The 23,422-nt window shown below is 37.5% G+C and overlaps 1 protein-coding gene across 1 annotated transcript; it reads left to right on the top strand.

The window, feature by feature from the left end:
• Positions 1-11,386: 11,386 nt before the first annotated feature.
• LOC119980745 lies at positions 11,387-21,437 on the top strand (the record flags this gene model as incomplete). The annotated part of the gene is made up of 4 exons (XM_038823541.1): positions 11,387-12,025; positions 13,322-13,981; positions 14,975-16,980; positions 21,272-21,437. Coding segments are annotated over 4 exons (3,471 nt in total), but the record flags the coding sequence as incomplete, so codon positions are not given.
• Positions 21,438-23,422: the final 1,985 nt, after the last annotated feature.

Genomic DNA, 23,422 nt, shown 5'->3' with positions numbered 1-23,422 from the left:
GATTCTCCCGATCAATGAACTTCATGTATGGCTTGTGATATTCAGGACATCCAACCTGTCTGAGACCGAGTCCATAGAGTTCTTGAACAGCGTTTCTGACTGCATCAACATCTACATGTGGAGCTTGAACAATATGATTGCTATAGACAATAAACCCAGGAGTCTGAGAAGAACCTTCTTGGTGATTAGTGTTGATTACCTCATTCTGCTAGTAGACTGCAAGTGAGCTATTTTGATTGGTAGTTGCAAATACGTGTGACTGCACCTTTGGTGCTAGTGAGCGTCCAATACCAATCTTAACAGCAGATGGAATGCTTTCATCCCTCTTGTGAGATGGGGTGTACCTTGAGTGATTATGTTGATTATGATCATTGATAGAATCTTGATATCCAGAAACACGCCCCCCGAGTCCAGGACCTTTCATATTTTTTTTTTCGAACTTGGAAACCATCTCATCCACCTCATTTGACGTGAAGGAACGAACAATGGGCTGCATTGCAATTTGGATTGTGTTTTGCAACATGGCTATGAGATTGGCTTCAATATTATTCAACCTTGCATCCAATGCACTGGTCTGCTCGGTCTAAACTAGACTTGAAGGCCTACCTACAGTAGCATGCGGTCTTGGTGGCGAATCTTGAGAAAGTGTTTCATCTCCATAAGTTGATTGGCTAAGTCCTACAGTTGTAGGATCTCCCTCATGAAGTTCACTTCCTGTTGCAATATCTCTTTCAAATCTTCGTGTTTTTGGCGACATCTTCAATCAAAGTGACTGTGGTCCCACTAGGTGTGCTAAAAGGATGTTGGCTCTATTTTGCTGCAAGTGCCAAAAGATCAATCCTGCCCTTTATGGTGGTGAGATCATTGTGCTGATCAAACAATTGCAGGTGTGCTAGAGACTTGCAGTCAATCTCAAAATGTGAAAAGCAGATCTTGTTGGGATTGCACTTGTAATCTAACTTCTAAAAAAAGGATTGTAAGAAGAAAAGGATTAAATCATGGTCTCAACATGAAACTTCAAGGAACTCTAGATTCACTGAAGTGCGCTTCACTAGAACATTCACAAATGGAAGAAAATATCGAAATGGAATACTTCACTGATGAACGAAATATATATATGATGGGTGGAAAGCAAGTGATTGCATGAGCAAAATTGAAAAATGACTGAGTATTTGTAGACAGTAGCTGAATAGTTTGAATGCTTGAAAACTAAGATGATTTATGCTGTTGGATTGGATTTTTGTGCTGATTTTTTGTGTTCTTTGTTTTCTTCTCTTCCGCCAGCTTTATACTTCCACGAAACCTCCATGAAAACTGAATAACAGGCCATGACTGTCATGACTATCACTGTTCCAAAATTTCGTCAAGTGTGCTCCACCTTCTTCAACTGTTGTGCCAGTAACTTTGTGAGGTGTGGCACTTGCTTCATGTCTGTTAACTTCTTATGAGATGGTGGTGTTCCATGATTGTAGACAACTACCTTAATAATAGGAACCATCTTGATTCGATCTTATCTCTTATTTAACCATACATCTTGGGGTAGCTTTTTATACTAATTTCACTGCCCAATCCTCCCATTTTCATTAGGCCCAAACTGACTTCCATCAGACTGGGCCGTGACACAATGGCACAGCCCAAAACTTTCTACCTTTGTCAGGCCCAATCTTTAAGTCAGGCCCAGCCCATTTGGCCTGCAAGAATATGGTGTAAACATTACCAAACGGTAATTTTGGCCCCATCATTTCAATCAGTATAAAACGACCATTTCATTCAAATGTTACTTGTAAGAACAATTTCATTAGCATTCTAATATTTTGTACGAAAATACCTTGGCCTTGATTAAATATGTAATATAAATGTAATATATTTATATGCATTGCCCTTAATGACTTTTGGTGATTTTTTTCCATTGTTTTTGTACCCATTGTTGTACAAAATAGATATCATTCTATACTGATTTTGCAAGTATAATATAAATTATTTAAATTTATTTTAAATATGTAAAATACTTATTAGTAAAATAAATGTAAGGAAATATTTATATTTTATTTAAATATTTAATATATTTTATCTTATATTTAAATTAAAATGTAGAATATCCATGTACATCAGTTGTCATAACATTTTAAATAACATATACTTTACGAGCATAAAGTGATCCAAACACTATGAACATTTCAAACAACATATATGCTATCATTTTAACCAATATAATGCAAAGCTATGGATTGGCAAGATTTGATCTCTGTAATTTCTTTGAGGTTCTTGATAGATACCCATTGTTTCTTTTTGGGTTTCCGTTGGAATTTTTTATTGATTAATTTGTTATAGGCTTGTCTCTATAGGACTTATAAGGTCTTTCTTGACCGAGGAATGTTCACATCTTTTTAATATTGATGAAAGGCTATGACTTTGTATATCAATAGTGCTAGGTAACTCATATAATGGTAGCCTATGGGAGTCCAAGTCTCTTAAACGAAATTTTAAAACGTTTTAACTCTCAAAATACATGTTAGATTCTTAAAAAAATTACATATTCAGAATCAGTGCATAAACCTCTTTCTAACAAGATCAATTGTCGATGAGTTTTATCGGTAAAATATTAATTTCATTGTTTTTTTCAATGGAATTTCAAATTCCATTGTTTTTTCGATGGAATTTCAAATAAACAATGAATCCTAAATTAAAACAATGAATTCTAAACTGTGTTTTAAAAAAATGGAATCTATATTAAAAGATTAAATTTTGGACAATGAATTTTGGGATAAAAGGACGGAATAAAGCTATTTCATTGATTAAAACAATGGAATAAACCTGCTAAACTCCCATGTGCTACCAAACTAATGGACTACATGTCATTTTCGTTTGCATATTTAGCGCAAAAATATGTAATTTTCTTAATTAGGGCATCAATATATACAAATACAAGAATGCCATGATCCCCTTCCTTGCTATGATCAGAGAAAAGAAAATTTTAAAATACACATGAATACTACACTAAATCTTCAATATGTTAATCGTTTCAAGAATTTTTTCGGAAATTTGGAGATAAGTCACTTCGTTAAAAATTTTGCTCCATAAAGTCCATCAAGTTTTAAAAAATATTCCATAAAGGAAAAAAATTTATAAACATTTGTTTTATTGATTAAAATACCCTCATCTTCCTCATATGACACCCAATTATGAGTTTCCTCCTTTGGCGACTATTTTGGTCAGCCAATAGGTGGGAATGGTGCGCCTAGGTCTGGGTTACACTCCCGTGGTGGTGGTTTGCAAAGACAGCATCTTTGGTTGCCAGACCAGACACTTTTCCTCATGGTTGGGCGTGATTTTAAGGTCAAAATCTGGTGAAATCAGCGGCTGACGAAGATGAATGATGGCTGGGCGTTAGTCGTGGTGCTTCGACGCTTCTTTTTGATTGGTTAGCGACCTTGAACGGTGGTGAAACGACGATGGTCCATCATACCCACGAATCTGATAATTTATTATCTGTTTCATATGTTATCTGTTTCATTATATCTATTTTATTGTATATGTTTGAATACTGAAACACGAGAATTTTATTTGGTAATGTCGTCACAATGAAGGTTGAAACACGAAAATTTTGTTTAAAATTTATAATATTATCATATCCAAAATAGATATAATATCTATAGATATGAAACAAATATTATTTCTGCAGATCGAAAAAATCAAATCTAAAAACTAGAACGCTTTTCACTTATTTTACTAGATCGAGTTCTAGATTTGATGTGCCTTGTTCCAGTGAGTTGATTGGTGGTAGTGGTGGTCGCCGGTGTTGGTCGAATCGAACTATTTTTCAAGTGATCGTCGACGGTTGGTGATGATTGAGATTTGGTCAGGCTGCCATGGAGCTTCATTTTGGTGTTTTGTTATCCAGGAATAATGGATGGACGACAATCTTCCCTTATAGTGGCTCAAGAAAGGGGGAGGAAGGAGGAGAAGGAGGAGGAAAGGGCATTTTAGTAAGGTTGTAACTTTTATCCTTTTTTTTTAATGTTTTTATTTACTTGTACTTATGGAACACAACTTTTACAATATGTCCTTATGTGTGATAAGCCCAATTTTCAATTGATAGCAATCGCATCCCGAAGATTTGGGTTGTACTCCATGAACATATATATTGCGAAGAACTAGAGTAAGGTGTTTAGGACTAAAGCTATTGTGGCTTTGTTAACTGATCTCACTTGTCAAAATTGGTTAACTGATCTCACTTGTCGAACTGTGAACTGTTGCAATTTGAAGCAGTTTTCATGGTTCTTTGTCCCTATGAAAGAATTTGCTGCAAAGGTATAGCCTTTATAGAGTAGGTTTGCTATGCACACTCTCTAACTGTAATTTTAAAGTTAATTTTTTGTGCTAAGCCATCATTAGACCATAGATTTGACAACTCTAAAAAGGGTTGAAACATAACTCAATATATAAACCATATCCTGTAGTTTGGGAATTCTTTTTGACTGCACTTTGATTGGAAGATGAAGGCCTCACTTTCACACACAAAGAACAAATTTTTTTTCTTGTTTGGTAATTCTCCTTTTCTTTTCCAAGTTTGGTTATGGAAGCTGTCTCAATTACATGTTCCTTGATTAATTGCATTTAAGCAGGGTAAAATTCTCGGTGCAGCATCATACATAATTAGGTCAATGTCCAGTTGATTGTGTTTCCTCTCGTGCATTAACCAATGATTGCTTGACAAAGAGAATGACAAGTTTGATTTGCTATATCTTCTTGTTCTTTAGTGCGGCAAGTAGTAGATCAATCAATTTCTGATTCTATGTTGGAACAAGAAAACAGTGCACCTAACTTTGCACTAACTTTTACTTTTCTACATGCATGTATTTAGTCGTTTGAGTCTTTGAGAGCAACCGTAAAGAAGGATAGCTCCTAAAACATTTTTTTATATAAATGATAACTCACTGAGCTCAAACTCGGGTTGGCTAGCGCACAATCCATTCAACATGTTAGTTAGGCCCAGACTCAGTGCAAACCATATGAAAATAGTGACAACAGTTTAGAATCGAACTCCCAACCTCAGGCAAGATTCTTTACACATCAAGTCCAAAAAAATAACCAATTAGGCTACGCCAAGTGGCAGCTCCTAAAAGACACTAAAACTAGTCACCTACATTTCTTAAGTACATCATTTAGATAAAGAAGTCATTGTGCATTTTACTTTGACAGATCTGATTACTCAACCCGATCCAATTTGTTTAATAAATATAGGGCTTTTATGCATAAGGATAAAATGAGAGAGTTGTATTCCAATAAAGACAAGTAAAAAAAAACTTCAGAAATAAGGACAAAAGTTATAAATTTACCTAAATACCCTTTCTTTGTAAAAGACTAAAAGCTCTCCCCTTGCCTTGATGAAAACTCGCAAACGAACTAGACATCACGCCAACGAATATGCTCTCCCTTAGATCTCGACGACAAACCTCCGATCTGCCCTCCGCGATATCTTTCTTTGTATTCTTCTCCTTCTTCTTATTTCGCTTGTGATAGAGATCGACGATTGTTCTTCTTCTTCCTCCGTCGATCTCTTTTGTTGATCTCTTTCATCTAGATATTTTTTCTTTAATAAGATCTACGCTTCTAAAGAGAGAAAATAGAAAAAGAAAATTTGAAAATTCATCTATTAAAATTATATTTGTGTTTGTGTCTGTTGATATTATATCGGTTTTAGTATTATATTTGAAAAGACGCATCACCTTTCTTCGTTTTTTGTATTTTCTTTTTCTTCTAGTTCTTATTATGATGGATATGTTTTGAATCTACTTATATGTTATCTTTTTTGAATATGTTGAAATGTTATATGTTTGCCAAAATGTTATCTGCTTCCCCCACAATGTTATTTGTTTCATCATACTTACCTGCAAGAAACAGATAATGTATATTAGAAGTAGATAACAAATAACAAATAGATAACATATGAAAACAAATAACATACCAATAGTTCGAAATAGATAACAAATTAGCAGATTCGTTGGCATGGTGGACTACAGCCGTCCGACCCACCAAAATGAAGCGTCGGAGCACCACGACTAGCTCTTGGCCATCATTCGCCATCGTCAGCTGTCGATTCCACCTAATTTTGACCTTGAAGTCGCGGTCAACCACGAAGAAAAGTGTTTGATCTAGCCGTCGGAGACGCCGCCACCGCAAACCACCACCACGAAAGTGAAACCAAGACTTAGTTGCATCATTCTCACCCATTGGCTGGCCGAAATTGTCGCCAAAGGAAGAAGCTCATATTTGAGTGTCAAATGGGGAAGATGAGGGTATTTCTGTCAATAAAATAAATGTTTATAACTTTTTGACTCTTATGAAATATTTTTTAAACTTGATGGACTTTATGAAACAAAACTTATTAGAGTGTACTTATTGGAACAAAACATTTAACTGAGGGACTTATCTCTAATTTTCTCATAAATATAAATTTATTAAATTAATAATGATATGTGTTAATAAAATTATTTAGTTGGTTAGATCCTATTGAATCGAGTATGCATAAATCGGGACCGATCCATTACACATATATTTGACTAAATAGGTTTAGGTTTCGATCAAGTTAAAGTCTGAACTAATCCTGTTGACAGCCCTAAAATTAATTCCAAGCAGAAATCTTGTGATCCTATTAATTTGTTAATAATCTATATTCCTTTTTTACAACAGCTAATGTGGTTGCAGAAAATGTAGGTTAGTAGTAGATTAGTTGTGTATGATTAACAAAGAAAACACAGTCAAGCAATAGGAGAATCTAATCATATCTATATTCAGATATTGTTATGGAAGTTCCTTGAAAAAAGCATCTGCCTTACAAGTTGTACCAAAAACACTTTGGCATCAACCCCTAAGCTGTGCTAACTTTAGCAAAAATATCTCATTAGAGACATTTTTATTCTCATAATCTCATCGTTCTTCGGGGGTTCCAAGACAGCATAATATAATATTAATGTATATAACATAATTTTAAGATTTTTTTGATAACCGATAATTCTCTATAAAAGAAAATAACGTTGAAACTATTGGGCATAAAAATTTAATTTGTGACCTCATTTGCAAGAAGTTACCACAGTATCCCATAAAGTATTTTGTTTTCAATTAGCACTTGTAATGCCACCAATTCATTCTAAGCCGACCCATTTCTTCTTTGGATCGCACCAGCAATCAATTTCAATTTTGTTTTCCCCATCTTTTAGGTCAACACTTAGTTGGTACTCATTAATTGGGGGGATTAACATTATAACAATTTGTATAACCAAGCCACCATTTGCATTAGATCCATTTCAAAGTCAAGATTTATACATACATTGTAGTACCCGATTTTCGTCCGGCCAAACAAAACAAAAAAAAAAAGAGAAGAAAAGAGAAGAATAATAATGCAGAAATTCAAAATTCAAGAGCCCGTTTCATAGGCCCACATGCTTACAAAAAATTCAAAACTTGTTTCTTGGACCCATAAGCATACAAAAGTCCTAAGGCCCACCTCTTGGACCGTAAGCCCATAAAAATTCAAACCTAAACCCAAAAGATCTAAACCCTATAAAATATCTAAAAAATAGGACAATTAAATAAATAATAAACACAAGAAAATCCTTAAGAGAGAAAGGTGGTTCCTTTATTAGGGTTTCACAAAAATAAGGAAAAGACAAAAATGTAAGTCTTGAGGGTTTTAGAGAAAGAGAGAAAAATAGGGTTTTGGGGGGCATTTTGGGATTTTTATGAAATAGAAGATATGTTAAAAAGAGAGGGGCAGCCGCACGAAGAGGAGAAGGGATTTGGTTTCTTTAGTGAGAAAATCGGGTGAGAGGGAGAAGAAAAAAGAAAGGAAAAAACAAAAGAGAGAAGAGGGTTTGGAGAATTTTGGTGTGAAAAGGAGAAGAAGGCAGCCGGCATATAGAAGAAAAAGGGAGGAAAAAAGAAGAAAAGGGGAAGAGAAAGGAGGCAGTAGGATCAGGTGTGAAAAGAAGAAAAAGAGGAGACGGGAGGAAAGAAAAAAGAGGAAGAGAAAAAAATCGCACAACAAATTCAAGAAGAGAAAATAGGATTTGGGGTAAGAGAGCAAAATAGCCTACAAACAGAGAAGACGGAGGAACCGCAAAACAGAGAAGAAATAGGAGAAAAGGATTCTAGTTCTTCAAGGGTAATGATTCTATCACTCATCTTGAATCTGGTTCTGTTCTTGTTTCTGTTTCCGTTGGTCTATTCTGGCTTCTATACGGTTTCATTTCTAGTTTGTGGTTTCTTATTTCCTTTGCCGAGACCTCAATAGGTGATGTTATGGTTGGTTGATGTTCTGAGCTGTATGGTATTCTGTTTTTCAAATGAAATCTAGCTGATTATAGATGGATTCTGCCTGCGTTTGATATGATCTTCTTGCTGGTTGCCGATTGCGTTTGGCTGCTGTTTGGTTTGTATGGTTGCTGGTTGCTAGCTGCGTTTGTATGGTTGCTGGTTCCTGGTGGGTTGCGTTTGATAGTTGATAGTTGCTGGTTGCATTTGATATGTTGATCTAGTTGATTATAGGTTTTGCTGCTTGTGTTTAAGTTGATTTTCGTGTTGAATTTGGTATGAGGATTTCATGGTTTTGTTTGCTATTGGCTGGTTGACCTTTAACATGTTGATTATGTTTTGTATATGCCTAAGTGCTAGCATGTTGATTGATAATTTAATCTATGAATTTTTGATCCAAACTTGGTTGAAATACCATGTTGGTACAACTCGAAAATGGTTCGCGTTTGCGAGTATTTCACGATGGTATTACTTTGCTAAAATTGCGTTTGTGTTTGTTTGATTTTTGAATATGGACCGGGCTTGATTCTACTTGGGCCGAACTCGATGTCACTCGGATTGGAATACATACTCGGAGATTGGATTGGGCTTAAGTAATGGACCGGGTTTTGTGGCCATATTTGTATTTGTATTATTTATCATTTGTTATTTGTATATATTTTTATCCTATTTTTATTTGGCATACATAACCTTGTAAATGTAAGCCATGTAATAGGATAGTGAAAAATAATGAAAGTAGTGTAGAGTAGTGTAATTTATTATTTATGCATATTTAAATTGATTAGTATGCATGTTAGGGGTATTTAGTTTAGAATGCATGTTTAGAGTGTATAGTAGCATTGTGTGCATAGATCATTTCCCACAAATCCGTCAATTCAACAACCGCGTCTTTACCAAATTTTCACATAAACAAATTAATAGATACTACATTAAAGTCAATTAGGAGGAGGACTTGATGACATTCAGCTCCTGCCTAGACTTTAATTGTGCTATCCTTATTTAAACAAAATGTAAACGGTAATTTAATTTACTAGACACCTAAATTAAAGTTCATTAGGAGGAGGACTTGACGACATTCAACTCCTGCCTAGGCTTTAATTACGTTATCTTTTCAAATTAAAGTGTCATTTGTATTTCTAAACACAATGATAAATTAATTTACTAGATACCTAGATTAAAGTTCATTAGGAGGAGGACTTGATGACATTCAGCTCCTGCCTAGGCTTTAATTATGTTATCTCTTCAAATTAATGTATCATTTGTACTCGAAAACATAATGGTAACTAAATTGAAGTTAATTAGGAAGAGGACTTGATGACATTCAGCTCCTGCCTATGCTTTAATTATGTTATCTTTTCAAATCAAAATATCATCTATATTGGACAAATAACTTTTCAAGAAAAAGCACATAGATCAATCTAGGTAACCTTTTAGGGAGTTGTGGGGTGCCTAACACCTTCCCCACACTCAATAGACCCCCTTACCCATTTTCTGGTTCGTAGACCATTTTTTAGTGTCCAATTGCACTCAAATCAATTGGTGGCGACTCTAAAACATTTTTCATCCTTTCATCGCCGGTCCGCGTCGTGACCCCGGTTGCGACAACTGGCGACTCTGCTGGGGACATTGGTTTTTATACCAAAGGGGTTGAGCCTGTATGATTGATTTTCGTGCTTTTCTTGTATAGTTTTTATGTTAGTTCCCATTGTATTTGTATATTAAATTTGAAGAATTTGATGGATTTGTTCAATGTTGTAGATTTCTTCATCAGATATGGGCCTTGTGAGATTTAAATATTAGGGATATTGGTTTGTATGCCCCCGCACACACATTCACTTATCACTTCACACACATAACTCTATACCCGGGTTACTTAGTGATTAGTGAAGGTTGACCTACCACTTTCATGGGATTCACTTCCCTGTATGGGTGGGGGAAGACACCTTCCTGGATTGACGTCCTCTTATGACATTAAGGGATGGGCTTTTGTGATCCAATGGAGCAAAAGCCACCTGATCCAGAGACCTCTCGATTAGTTAGTTAAACCATCCTGTGCACCATAGATGAACTGTAGCCATGGTTCTAAACCTCCAGACATTTTTAGGCGGTATTACCCATTTTAGGAACAAATGGGGCATTCCTATCCCTAACTATTTATTTCACATGCTTATATTATGTTATAGTCTTGTACATTTATATACCATGTATCTTTATCCCTTATTTACATATTCATATGTACTTGACACATCAATTAGATTACACTTGTATACACATTTCTTAAACCACACGTGTTCATACATTTGCCATGTATATGTTAGCCTAGGTTGTACCCATGTGCATGCTTGTTAATTATCCATACATGTCCATATATGCTTGCACACTCGTTAATCATCCATACATGTACATATATACTTTTCATATACATAACTATTGCACATATAATAGATCAATTTTTTAAATCATCTTGTTAATTGTAAGGAGTACTTAGGATTTGCACAAATAATAACCACATGCATGCATGTTCTTAAAATAAAATAAATGAGGACTAATGTCGTTGTTTTCATAATGCACAGAAAAATCATAAATAATCATAGCGCCCAAGAAGCACCATCGACACCCCTATCAGACTCGCCTACAATCAAGAATTATTGAGAATATGGAGCAGGAAACGGGTGAGCATAGTCAGAATCAGGATATAGCTGAATTGAAAGAGCAGATGGTCTTATTGATGAAGAATATGGCGTTGCTAATGAAAGGAAAGGGAGTAGCTGAAAATTCTGAAACACCAGAGGTTCCTGAGAATCATTTGCACCAAGAAGTACCAGTTTACCCACCCGGGTTCACTCCTGTCCGTAACCAATCTTTGCCTGGTTTGCACCAGCATCAATATGTTTCTCAACAGGCAACGACTCAGAACACAACTTACATTCATCAAGTTGATCCTCATGGGCATGAGAATCCCTTCCCAGTCGGTGCTGATACCGCGGGAACTTTTATTGGCGGGGTAGTAACTGAGGGAGTTCAGAATAAAGAAAGTAGCTCAATAGATGCTATCAAGAAGTTGGAGAAAAGATTAAGAGCCATGGAGGGTTTCAATGCTGTAGGGATGCTGAACCCAGCCAATTTGTGCTTGGTGAAGAATTTGAATGTTCCACATGACTTTGTACTACCAAAATTCAGTTTGTTTGATGGCACTGGAGTCCCTTTGGATCATTTAACGATGTATTGTCGGCGCATGCAGCCATATGCAAGCGATGAGAAAGTGTTGATGCATTATTTCCAAGATAGTCTGACTGGGGCAGCTCAAAGATGGTTCAATACCCTTAATCCTTCGTCAGTAGCTTCGTGGGAGGATTTGGCTGAAATGTTTATGAAGCAGTATAAGCATAACGAAGAAAAGATCCCTACCATTTACGATCTGCAGAACACAGCAATGAAAAGTGGGGAAAGCTTTAGGGAATTTGCCCATCGATGGAGGGATTTAGCAGCCCAGATAATTCCACCCCTTTCAGAAAAGGATTTGTTGAACGCTTTCATTGATGCTCTCCATGAGCCTTATACTTCCAATCTGGCGGGAGGCGGTCATAGTAACTTAGCTGATATGATACAAGCAGGGGAGCGAGTTGAACGATGTATGAAGAGAGGTACTCTGTATTATCCCACCCTTGATAAATCAGACCCAGCTAAAGCAAGTAAAGGCAAGAAGGCTGAAGTGCATTCTGTGAATTTTGATTCAAATCCAGCTGTTTATGGTGTGCCTACTTCAGATTATCGCCCTAGAAGCAATGCCCCAAGGATGTCAAGCCCAGGAGCCTACTATAATCATAACCACACCCAAAATCCTTATCCACCCCGATTCAATGCACCATTACCCAATCAATACTCGCAAAACCCAAACACTTACCAAAATTTTCAAAACCCGAACACTTACCAAAACTTCCAAAACCCAAACACTTACCAAAATTTTCAAAACCCAAACACTTACCAAAACCCTCGTCCAAATTTCCAAAGCCAAAGACCCAGAAGGCCCGTTGAGCATTTCGATCCTTTGCCCATAACCTATGCTGAATGCTTCACGAAACTTCAAGCGCAAGGAGCAGTGGCTCCTGTTCCGGGATGGGTCCACCAACCTCCATATCCCCATTGGTATGATCCTAATGCCACATGTTTATATCATGGAGGTACACCCGGGCACTCAACTGAAGGATGTTTACAGTTCAAAAGGATAGTCCAGGGAATGATTGAAGCGAAATGGCTGGATCTTAGTGCAATCAATAAACCAAATGTCAACAACAATCCATTGCCTAATCATGAGAAAGAGGGGGTGAATGCCATTGAAGAATTTTGTGCTACAAAAAGATGGGTATCAGAGATTGCAATGCCGTTGGGCCAGTTGTTTATGGTGTTGAGGAAAGAAGGATTAGTCGAGGAAGTGGCAGTGGATGTGCCCGTTCAACGTGGACTTTTTGATGACATGAAGACTTGTGAGTTCCATAGAGGACAGAGGGGACATGCTATTGAGGATTGTTGTGGCTTTCAGGAGAAGGTACAAGAGTTGATGGATTTGAAGATAATAAAGTTTGAGGCGAAAGGCCAATCGAATGAAGTTAGTGTTATAGGAGGATATTATCAAGGGCCTAGGCCGAACCGTGCTCCGCAATTTGTCTTGCAGTATTATGTGGAAGATGCGCCACCAGTTGGGCCACTCAAATCAAAGATAGATCCTTTGTACAAAAATGACAAGGCTGTGCCATGGAATTATGAGGTTGAAGTTAGAGGAAAGCAAGGAGAAATGGTAGATAATATTTCTGGTGTCAGTGGAGTTACCCGAAGTGGGAGATGTTACACAAGAAATGAGCCAGAAGGGAATCCGGTGGTGGATCTTGAAGCTGAACGTATAAGAAAAGGGAAAGCAATACCTGAAGTTGAAGGATCAGGTTCTATTCCAGAAGAAGGGCTTTTTGTACGCCCAGAGGAGAAAAAGAAAGTTGTAACTGATGTGGAAGTGCAGGAGTTCTTGAAAATTATTCGGCAGAGTGAGTACATGATAGTGGATCAATTGAAGAAAACCCCTGCAAAGATTTCGATCTTGGAGTTGATAATGAGTTCTGAACCGCATCGACAAGTCTTGATGAGAATGTTAAATCAGGCGTATGTATCAGACAAGATTCCTACAGACTCTTTTAATGGCATTGTGGGAAATGTGTTGGCCTCTCATTTGTTGTCCTTTACTGAGGATGATATTCCGCCTGAAGGGATGGGGCACAACAAAGCTTTGCATATTTCAGCCATGTGTCGTGGAAAGGAATTAGCAAGTATTTTGGTGGATAATGGGTCATCGCTCAATATTTTACCAAAGGAGACTTTTGAAAAGTTGCCGATTGACAGATCTTATTTAAGACCAGTGCCGATGGTAGTAAGGGCATTCGATGGAACACGTAGAGAGATTATGGGAGAAATTGAAATACCTTTACAGGTTGCAAGCGTAACTTTCAATGTACCATTTGTGGTAATGGATATCTCACCGACCTACAGTTGCCTGTTGGGACGACCTTGGATTCACACTGCAGGAGCCGTTCCCTCATCATTGCATCAGATGCTCAAGTTTATTCATGATGGAAGGGTTTATATAGTAAAAGGCCAGTCAGAATGGATGGTTGCTAGTTTGTCTAATAGTTCTCCTATTGATGCTCCTATTGATGCTCCGGCAGAGGGGGTTGAGAGTTCATTCCAATCTTTTGAAATTGCTAGTGCTAGCTATGTGAAGGTAGGATTCTCTCCCTTAAAGCCACAAGTATCCAAGGTTACGAAGAATGTAGCAAAATTTATGTTGAAAAAGGGGTTTCGCCCGGGAGAAGGACTTGGTAAGAATCGACAAGGAATTAAGAAGCCAGTAGAAATGGTGAAACATCCAGAACGTTGGGGCTTGGGTTATAAGCCAACTAGGGTTGACAGGAACCGTGCGCAGGCAGAAAAACAGGCAAAGAGGTTTGCTCGTCTGGAAGGAAAGGAGCTGGAAGTTGAAAAGAAACCGATTCCTTGGCTTTATGACAGTTTTGTGTATGGAGGGATGCAGAACAAGATAAGTTTGGCTGATACTGGGGTAGTTTTTGGAAAACTGCCAGTTGAAAAATCGGTTGATAAAATTGGGGCAATTTTGGCAAATATGTGTGATCAGTTTGAAGACTTCCAAGTTGCTGTGGTGGAAGAGGAACAAAGTTCGGCTGCTAGACCTTGCTTTGTCATCTCGCGTCCTTCAAATTTCAAATTAGGCAACTGGACCAGTCTGGAGCTCCCAGTATCTCTCAAGAACTTGCAAGAGTAATCCCGAGTGCACTACCATCGTGGGCCCAGCTCACGGCCTTCGTTTGGGTCTTTTGTAATGAGCATGCTTTACTTTGCTTTCAATAAATTTTATAGTATGGCGATTGCATGTTCTATCTTTGTACATATTCCCTTTTCCATGAAATGAGAGTCTTTTGATAGTTATCCATATTCATGTTTCTTCATTCCCATTTGAGTTTTTCTTCTCCATTCTCAAAGCCATTTTATTCACTTCTTCAACAGGATTGAAAATGATGATAACGAAGATGACGAACTTAATGAACCAGATTTTGATGCACCCATTAGCAATGTTGAATCTGACTATGAAATAGAGGAAGAAATTGAGATTTTACCTGAAATGTTAAGACAAGTCAATCAAGAGGAGAAAATAATACAGCCACATCAAGAGGTAACAGAAGTTGTTAATTTGGGAACTGAAATGGAGAAAAAGGAGGTTAAGGTAGGAGCTGCCTTCGAAGGAGAAAACAAGAAGAAATTGATAGATTTGTTGCATAATTACCAGGATGTCTTTGCATGGTCTTATCAGGATATGCCCGGTCTTGATACAAGTATTGTTGTTCACAAGTTGCCATTGATTCTAGAATGTACCCTAGTGAAACAAAAGCTAAGGAGATTGAAAGCAGATATGCTTTTGAAGATAAGAGATGAAGTGAAGAAGCAGTTCGATGCTGGTTTTTTAGCAGTGGCTAGATACCCTGAATGGGTGGCAAATATTGTACCTGTTCCCAAGAAGGATGGAAAAGTGCGGATGTGTGTCGATTATAGAGATCTCAATCGTGCAAGACCGAAGGATAATTTTCCGCTTCCCCATATCGATGTTTTAGTGGATAATACAGCTAGACATTCAAATTTCTCTTTCATGGATGGATTTTCGGGTTACAATCAGATCAAGATGGCACCAGAGGATCGTGAGAAAACGACTTTTATTACCCTCTGGGGAACCTTTTGCTATAAAGTCATGTCGTTTGGTTTGAAGAATGCCGGTGCTACTTATCAACGAGCCATGGTCACTTTGTTTCATGACATGATGCATAGAGAAGTTGAAGTATATGTCGATGATATGATAGCAAAATCCAAAGAAGGTGAAGATCATATTGTGAATCTCCAGAAGTTGTTTGATCGATTAAGGAAGCATCAATTGAAGTTGAATCCAGCTAAGTGCACATTTGGGGCGACCTCGGGGAAGTTATTAGGTTTTATTGTAAGCAGGAAAGGAATTGAGGTAGATCCTGATAAAGTGAAGGCGATCTTGGAGATGCCACCCCCTCGGACAGAAAAGGAAGTTAGGGGTTTCTTGGGAAGGTTAAATTACATTGCCAGATTCATTTCACAGTTGACAGCTACTTGTGAACCTATCTTTAAATTGTTGCGTAAGAGTAATTCTACTGAGTGGAACGAAGATTGTCAGATTGCATTCGAAAAGATCAAGCAATACTTGAAAAGTCCTCCAGTGTTGATGCCTCCTGTAGCGGGCAGGCCGCTTATTCTCTATTTGACTGTCTCGGATAGTTCGATGGGATGTGTGCTTGGACAGCATGATTCATCTGGAAGGATAGAGCATGTCATTTATTACTTAAGCAAGAAGTTTACTAGTTGTGAAGCAAATTATTCGATGTTGGAGAAAACTTGTTGCTCTTTGGTTTGGGCTGCACATCGGCTTAGACAATACATGCTTTATCATACAACGTGGTTGATTTCCAAGATGGATCCTATCAAATACATTTTTGAGAAACCTTCTCTTTCAGGGAGGATAGCTAAATGGCAGATGTTGTTATCAGAATATGATATTTTGTATGTTACACAGAAGGCAATCAAAGGGAGTGCGATAGCAGATTATTTGGCAGATGGAGCAATTGATGATGCTCAGTCTATGGATTTGAAGTTTCCAGATATTGATGTCATGACTGTGTCGATAGAAGAAGGGAATCAGAAGGATTTGGCAAAGTGGACTATGTTGTTCGATGGGGCTTCTAATATCATGGGATGTGGAATTGGTGCAGTGTTAATATCACCCGATGAGAATATTATCCCGTTTACAGCTAAGTTGTATTTCGAATGTACTAACAATGTGGCTGAGTATGAAGCATGTACGATGGGAATTCAAGTTGCTATCGATATGGGGATTAGGAGGCTACAGGTCTATGGTGATTCACAGTTGGTTATTAGGCAATTGAATGATGAGTGGGAAACTAAAGATGACAAGCTCATTCCATATTACCAACATATCAAAAAGTTATTTAAGTTTTTTGATTGGATTGAGTTTGATCATATCCCAAGAGAGGAGAATCAAATAGCGGATGCTTTGGCGACTTTGACGGCAATGTTTGATGTAGACCCAAAAGGGGAAGTGCAGCTAATTAAGATTGAGAAACGAGAAGTTCGAGGTTACTGTTCAAATTTAGAGGGAGAGCCTGATGGTAAACCGTGGTATCATGACATTCAACAGTACATTGAAAAGAAAGCATATCCATCAGGGGCATCAGAGAATGATAAGCGCACCATCAGGAGATTAGCGGGATCTTTCTTCTTGAGTGGAAACGTGCTTTATAAAAGGAATGATGGGGTAGTTTTCTTGCGTTGTGTCGATATGGCGGAGGCTAAACTAATTATGGAGGAAATTCATGAAGGAATATGTGGGAATCATTCCAGCGGATATGCAATGGCACGGAAGATTATACGTGCAGGGTATTATTGGTTAACCATGGAGAGGGACTGTATAAGTTATGCAAACAGATGCCACAAGTGTCAGATTTATGCAGACAGAACACATGTTCCAGTTAATCCATTGCATGTGTTGACATCACCATGGCCTTTTTCAATGTGGGGATTAGATGTCATTGGTCCAATTGAGCCAAAGGCTTCTAATGGGCATCGTTTCATTTTGGTTGCTATTGATTATTTTACCAAGTGGGTGGAGGCTGCTTCGTATTCTAATGTAACGAGTAGCGTGGTTGTTCGGTTTTTGAGGAAAGAGATTGTTTGTCGGTATGGAGTCCCAGAAAGAATTATCACTGATAATGGCACGAATTTCAACAGTAAAATGGTGAAGGATTTTTGTGACCAATTCAAAATTTATCACCATAATTCGACTCCTTACCATCCAAAGATGAATGGGGCTGTCGAAGCGGCGAATAAGAATATCAAGAAGATCATTAGGAAGATGACGGAGAATTACAAAGATTGGCATGAGAAGATCCCTTTTGCTCTATATGGTTATCGGACCTCAATACGGACATCTACTGGGGAGACGCCTTTCTCCTTAGTGTATGGCATGGAAGCGGTTTTGCCTATCGAAGTGGAGATTCCATCCCTTCGAGTAGTTCTGGAGGCAGGATTGGAAGAGTCAGAGTGGACTCGAATGCGATATGAACAGTTGAATTTGATTGAAGAACGAAGATTACGAGCAATTTGTAAAGGGCAATTGTATCAAAGAAGATTGATGAAAGCACATAATAAAAAAGTTCGACATCGCAGTTTCAGGGAAGGAGATTTAGTATTGAAGATGATTTTGCCACCTCAAAAGGATCACCGAGGGAAGTGGACACCGAATTATGAGGGACCATATGTGGTGAAAAAAGCTTTTGAAGGAGGGGCATTAATTTTGACAAGAATGGATGGAGAAGAATTGCTTAATCCGGTGAATGCAGACGCCATCAAAAAGTATTACCCATTGCCAAAAAAAAAAAAAAACAACAAAAAAAAAAAAGAAAAAAAAAAGAAAAACTCGCTAGATTGAAAACCCGAAAGGGCAGTCTAGGCAAAAATTAGAGTTAAAAAAAAAAAAAAAAAAAACTCGCTAGATTGAAAACCTGAAAGGGCGATCTAGGCAAAAATTAGAGTTAAAAGCTCGCTAGATTGAAAACCCGAAGGGGCGGTCTAGGCAAAAATTAGAGCAATAAAAATCCTGCTGAAGTGAAAACCCCTCATGGGCGCTTCAGGCAAAAATTAGGGAAAAAAGAAAAGTCTCTACTAAAGTGAAAACCCTTCCTGGGAGCTTCAAATAATATTAAGATCAGAAAGGTGTGGTGAAAGCAACTAAGGAGAAGGAGGCAAAGGCCTTTCGAGGATTTGAGATGAATATAAGGAAATACAATGAATGACAGATAGCGAGGCTGTACAAAGGTGAATTGGTTATGTTTAGGGGTATGCATGATGAGTCTATGAAGGAGAAGCTTCATATGGAAGTAGTCAGATTCAATAATTGCAAAATAGGGGCGCACAAAACTGGGGCAGTTTTGTGCGGAATCAAAGTTATCTCATTTTATATCTTGTAAAAATTTCTGCTATTTCCTTTATTCCTAACCCTCTTGAATCATATATATACTTGATTAGTCTCTCCTGTTATCTATCTATTCTAAATAAAATTCTCTGAGGTTATTCAGTTCATTTCCAAATTCCTTATTCATTGCTTGTGTTCTTCACGATTTTATTGCTTATATATCTTGCCTTCAGAAATCTCGTGTAGTACAAGCATTGCCATACTATTGAATTTAGTTGGAAGTTAAATAAAGTAATAAAAGAATCATGACAAGTGTATTAGGACATTATTCTTAGCAGGAACTTGAGAGATTTTGGTGTTCTTGACTGTAAAGGAGCTAAAAGAAATCAAATGACGCTAAAAGGCATGGTGGAGCCGAAGAGATTTTGGTGTTCTTGACTGTAAAGGAGCTAAAGGAAATTAAATGGTGCTAAAAGGCATGGTGGAGCCTGAGAGATTGTGGTGTTCTTAATTCTAAGAGAGTTAGAAGAAATTAAATGACGTTAAAAGACATAGTGGGGCCCAAGAGATTCTGGAGCCGAAAAGCTTTGGGTTTGGCATTAAAGGTATGTCGGATTTGATGGAAATAAGATGGAAGTAGCAAATCGATGGAAAGACCAGACAAAAAGAGAATGAAAGATACAAACATAAGCGTAACATGGCAGATTGAAGATAGGGTGGAATCAAAAGATGCAGTCTTCTCATAATGGATGATTGTAGGATGATAGGGGTGATGGTGCTTACGACAATTAACCAAAATCAAATTTTCAAAATGATAAGAATAAAAGAAAATACAATTTTCTTCATGCATTCATCCATTCAAGGATATTTTCTTGCATAAATTCAAACAAACATTTCTGGCCAAGCCGGGAATGGCCTTGTGATCCCGTGCCCTTTATTTTTCTGCACCAACATTTGGCCAAGCCGGGAATGGCCTTGTGATCCCGTGCCCTTTATTTTTCTGCACCAACATTTGGCCAAGCCGGGAATGGCCATGTGATCCCGTGCCCTTTATTTTTCTGCACAAACATTTGGCCAAGCCAGGAATGGCCTTGTGATCCCGTGCCCTTTATTTTTCTGCACCAACATTTGGCCAAGCCGGGAATGGCCTTGTGATCCCGTGCCCCTTATTTTTCTGCACCAACATTTGGCCAAGCCGGGAATGGCCTTGTGATCCCGTGCCCTTTATTTTCTTGCACAAACAGTTGGCCAAGCCGGGAATGGCCACAGTGATCCCGCGCATTTCAGTTCCCGTACGAAACTCGGTTGACTACACCTTTGTTTGTCTTTTATTTCATAAAAGACATACAAAGGGGGGCAGCTGTAGTACCCGATTTTCGTCCAGCCAAACAAAACAAAAAAAAAAGAGAAGAAAAGAGAAGAATAATAATGCAGAAATTCAAAATTCAAGAGCCCGTTTCATAGGCCCACATGCTTACAAAAAATTCAAAACTTGTTTCTTGGACCCATAAGCATACAAAAGTCCTAAGGCCCACCTCTTGGACCGTAAGCCCATAAAAATTCAAACCTAAACCCAAAAGATCTAAACCCTATAAAATATCTAAAAAATAGGACAATTAAATAAATAATAAACACAAGAAAATCCTTAAGAGAGAAAGGTGGTTCCTTTATTAGGGTTTCACAAAAATAAGGAAAAGACAAAAATGTAAGTCTTGAGGGTTTTAGAGAAAGAGAGAAAAATAGGGTTTTGGGGGGCATTTTGGGATTTTTATGAAATAGAAGATATGTTAAAAAGAGAGGGGCAGCCGCACGAAGAGGAGAAGGGATTTGGTTTCTTTAGGGAGAAAATCGGGTGAGAGGGAGAAGAAAAAAGAAAGGAAAAAACAAAAGAGAGAAGAGGGTTTGGAGAATTTTGGTGTGAAAAGGAGAAGAAGGCAGCCGGCATATAGAAGAAAAAGGGAGGAAAAAAGAAGAAAAGGGGAAGAGAAAGGAGGCAGTAGGATCAGGTGTGAAAAGAAGAAAAAGAGGAGACGGGAGGAAAGAAAAAAGAGGAAGAGAAAAAAATCGCACAACAAATTCAAGAAGAGAAAATAGGATTTGGGGTAAGAGAGCAAAATAGCCTACAAACAGAGAAGACGGAGGAACCGCAAAACAGAGAAGAAATAGGAGAAAAGGATTCTAGTTCTTCAAGGGTAATGATTCTATCACTCATCTTGAATCTGGTTCTGTTCTTGTTTCTGTTTCCGTTGGTCTATTCTGGCTTCTATACGGTTTCATTTCTAGTTTGTGGTTTCTTATTTCCTTTGCCGAGACCTCAATAGGTGATGTTATGGTTGGTTGATGTTCTGAGCTGTATGGTATTCTGTTTTTCAAATGAAATCTAGCTGATTATAGATGGATTCTGCCTGCGTTTGATATGATCTTCTTGCTGGTTGCCGATTGCGTTTGGCTGCTGTTTGGTTTGTATGGTTGCTGGTTGCTGGCTGCGTTTGTATGGTTGCTGGTTGCTGGTGGGTTGCGTTTGATAGTTGATAGTTGCTGGTTGCATTTGATATGTTGATCTAGTTGATTATAGGTTTTGCTGCTTGTGTTTAAGTTGATTTTTGTGTTGAATTTGGTATGAGGATTTCATGGTTTTGTTTGCTATTGGCTGGTTGACCTTTAACATGTTGATTATGTTTTGTATATGCCTAAGTGCCAGCATGTTGATTGATAATTTAATCTATGAATTTTTGATCCAAACTTGGTTGAAATACCATGTTGGTACAACTCGAAAATGGTTCGCGTTTGCGAGTATTTCACGATGGTATTACTTTGCTAAAATTACGTTTGTGTTTGTTTGATTTTTGAATATGGACCGGGCTTGATTCTACTTGGGCCGAACTCGATGTCACTCGGATCGGAATACATACTCGGAGATTGGATTGGGCTTAAGTAATGGACCGGGTTTTGTGGCCATATTTGTATTTGTATTATTTATCATTTGTTATTTGTATATATTTTTATCCTATTTTTATTTGGCATACATAACCTTGTAAATGTAAGCCATGTAATAGGATAGTGAAAAATAATGAAAGTAGTGTAGAGTAGTGTAATTTATTATTTATGCATATTTAAATTGATTAGTATGCATGTTAGGGGTATTTAGTTTAGAATGCATGTTTAGAGTGTATAGTAGCATTGTGTGCATAGATCATTTCCCACAAATCCGTCAATTCAACAACCGCGTCTTTACCAAATTTTCACATAAACAAATTAATAGATACTACATTAAAGTCAATTAGGAGGAGGACTTGATGACATTCAGCTCCTGCCTAGACTTTAATTGTGCTATCCTTATTTAAACAAAATGTAAACGGTAATTTAATTTACTAGACACCTAAATTAAAGTTAATTAGGAAGAGGACTTGATGACATTCAGCTCCTGCCTAGACTTTAATTGTGCTATCCTTATTTAAATAAAATGTAAACGGTAATTTAATTTACTAGACACCTAAATTAAAGTTAATTAGGAGGAGGACTTGATGACATTCAGCTCCTGCCTAGACTTTAATTGTGCTATCCTTAATGTAAATGGTAATTTAATTTACTAGATACCTAAATTAAAGTTCATTAGGAGGAGGACTTGACGACATTCAACTCCTGCCTAGGCTTTAATTACGTTATCTTTTCAAATTAAAGTGTCATTTGTATTTCTAAACACAATGATAAATTAATTTACTAGATACCTAGATTAAAGTTCATTAGGAGGAGGACTTGATGACATTCAGCTCCTGCCTAGGCTTTAATTATGTTATCTCTTCAAATTAATGTATCATTTGTACTCGAAAACATAATGGTAACTAAATTGAAGTTAATTAGGAAGATGACTTGATGACATTCAGCTCCTGCCTATGCTTTAATTATGTTATCTTTTCAAATCAAAATATCTTCTATATTGGACAAATAACTTTTCAAGAAAAAGCACATAGATCAATCTAGGTAACCTTTTAGGGAGTTGTGGGGTGCCTAATACCTTCCCCACACTCAATAGACCCCCTTACCCATTTTCTGGTTCGTAGACTATTTTTTAGTGTCCAATTGCACTCAAATCAATTGGTGGCGACTCTAAAACATCTTTCATCCTTTCATCGCCGGTCCGCGTCGTGACCCCGGTTGCGACATACATATATATATCTTGACTCAACAGTTGGCTTATAGTCAAATCACTTGTTTTATTGATTATCAAATTTACATGGAAATGATAACAAACAAAAGATATCCAAGAAAACTGCTACAACTGGAACTAGCAGTCTCTTTAACTATTACATCAACTGTAAACTATGCCTCTATCTTATTATTTGAAAATGCCTTTCTAAATTCATTGGTCAAGAGAAAGGCTTCTGGGTCATCATCACTAGTCCTAAAACATCATAAAATCCTAAAATGGAAAAAAAAAAAAAAAAAAAGCTTCATTAATTTCTAAATCAGTAGCCATAGAAGTATTGGAACTGGCACTGGCCTAAACCGTCCACAAATACTCCTCTTCCTCCTCTTATTGCCGCA

This window comes from Tripterygium wilfordii, chromosome 16 (assembly GCF_013401445.1).
Source record: "Tripterygium wilfordii isolate XIE 37 chromosome 16, ASM1340144v1, whole genome shotgun sequence".
In the NCBI taxonomy this organism is placed as follows: domain Eukaryota; kingdom Viridiplantae; phylum Streptophyta; class Magnoliopsida; order Celastrales; family Celastraceae; genus Tripterygium; species Tripterygium wilfordii.
Note: the sequence above shows the minus strand (reverse complement) of the source record. Positions and strands in the feature narration are given on the sequence as shown.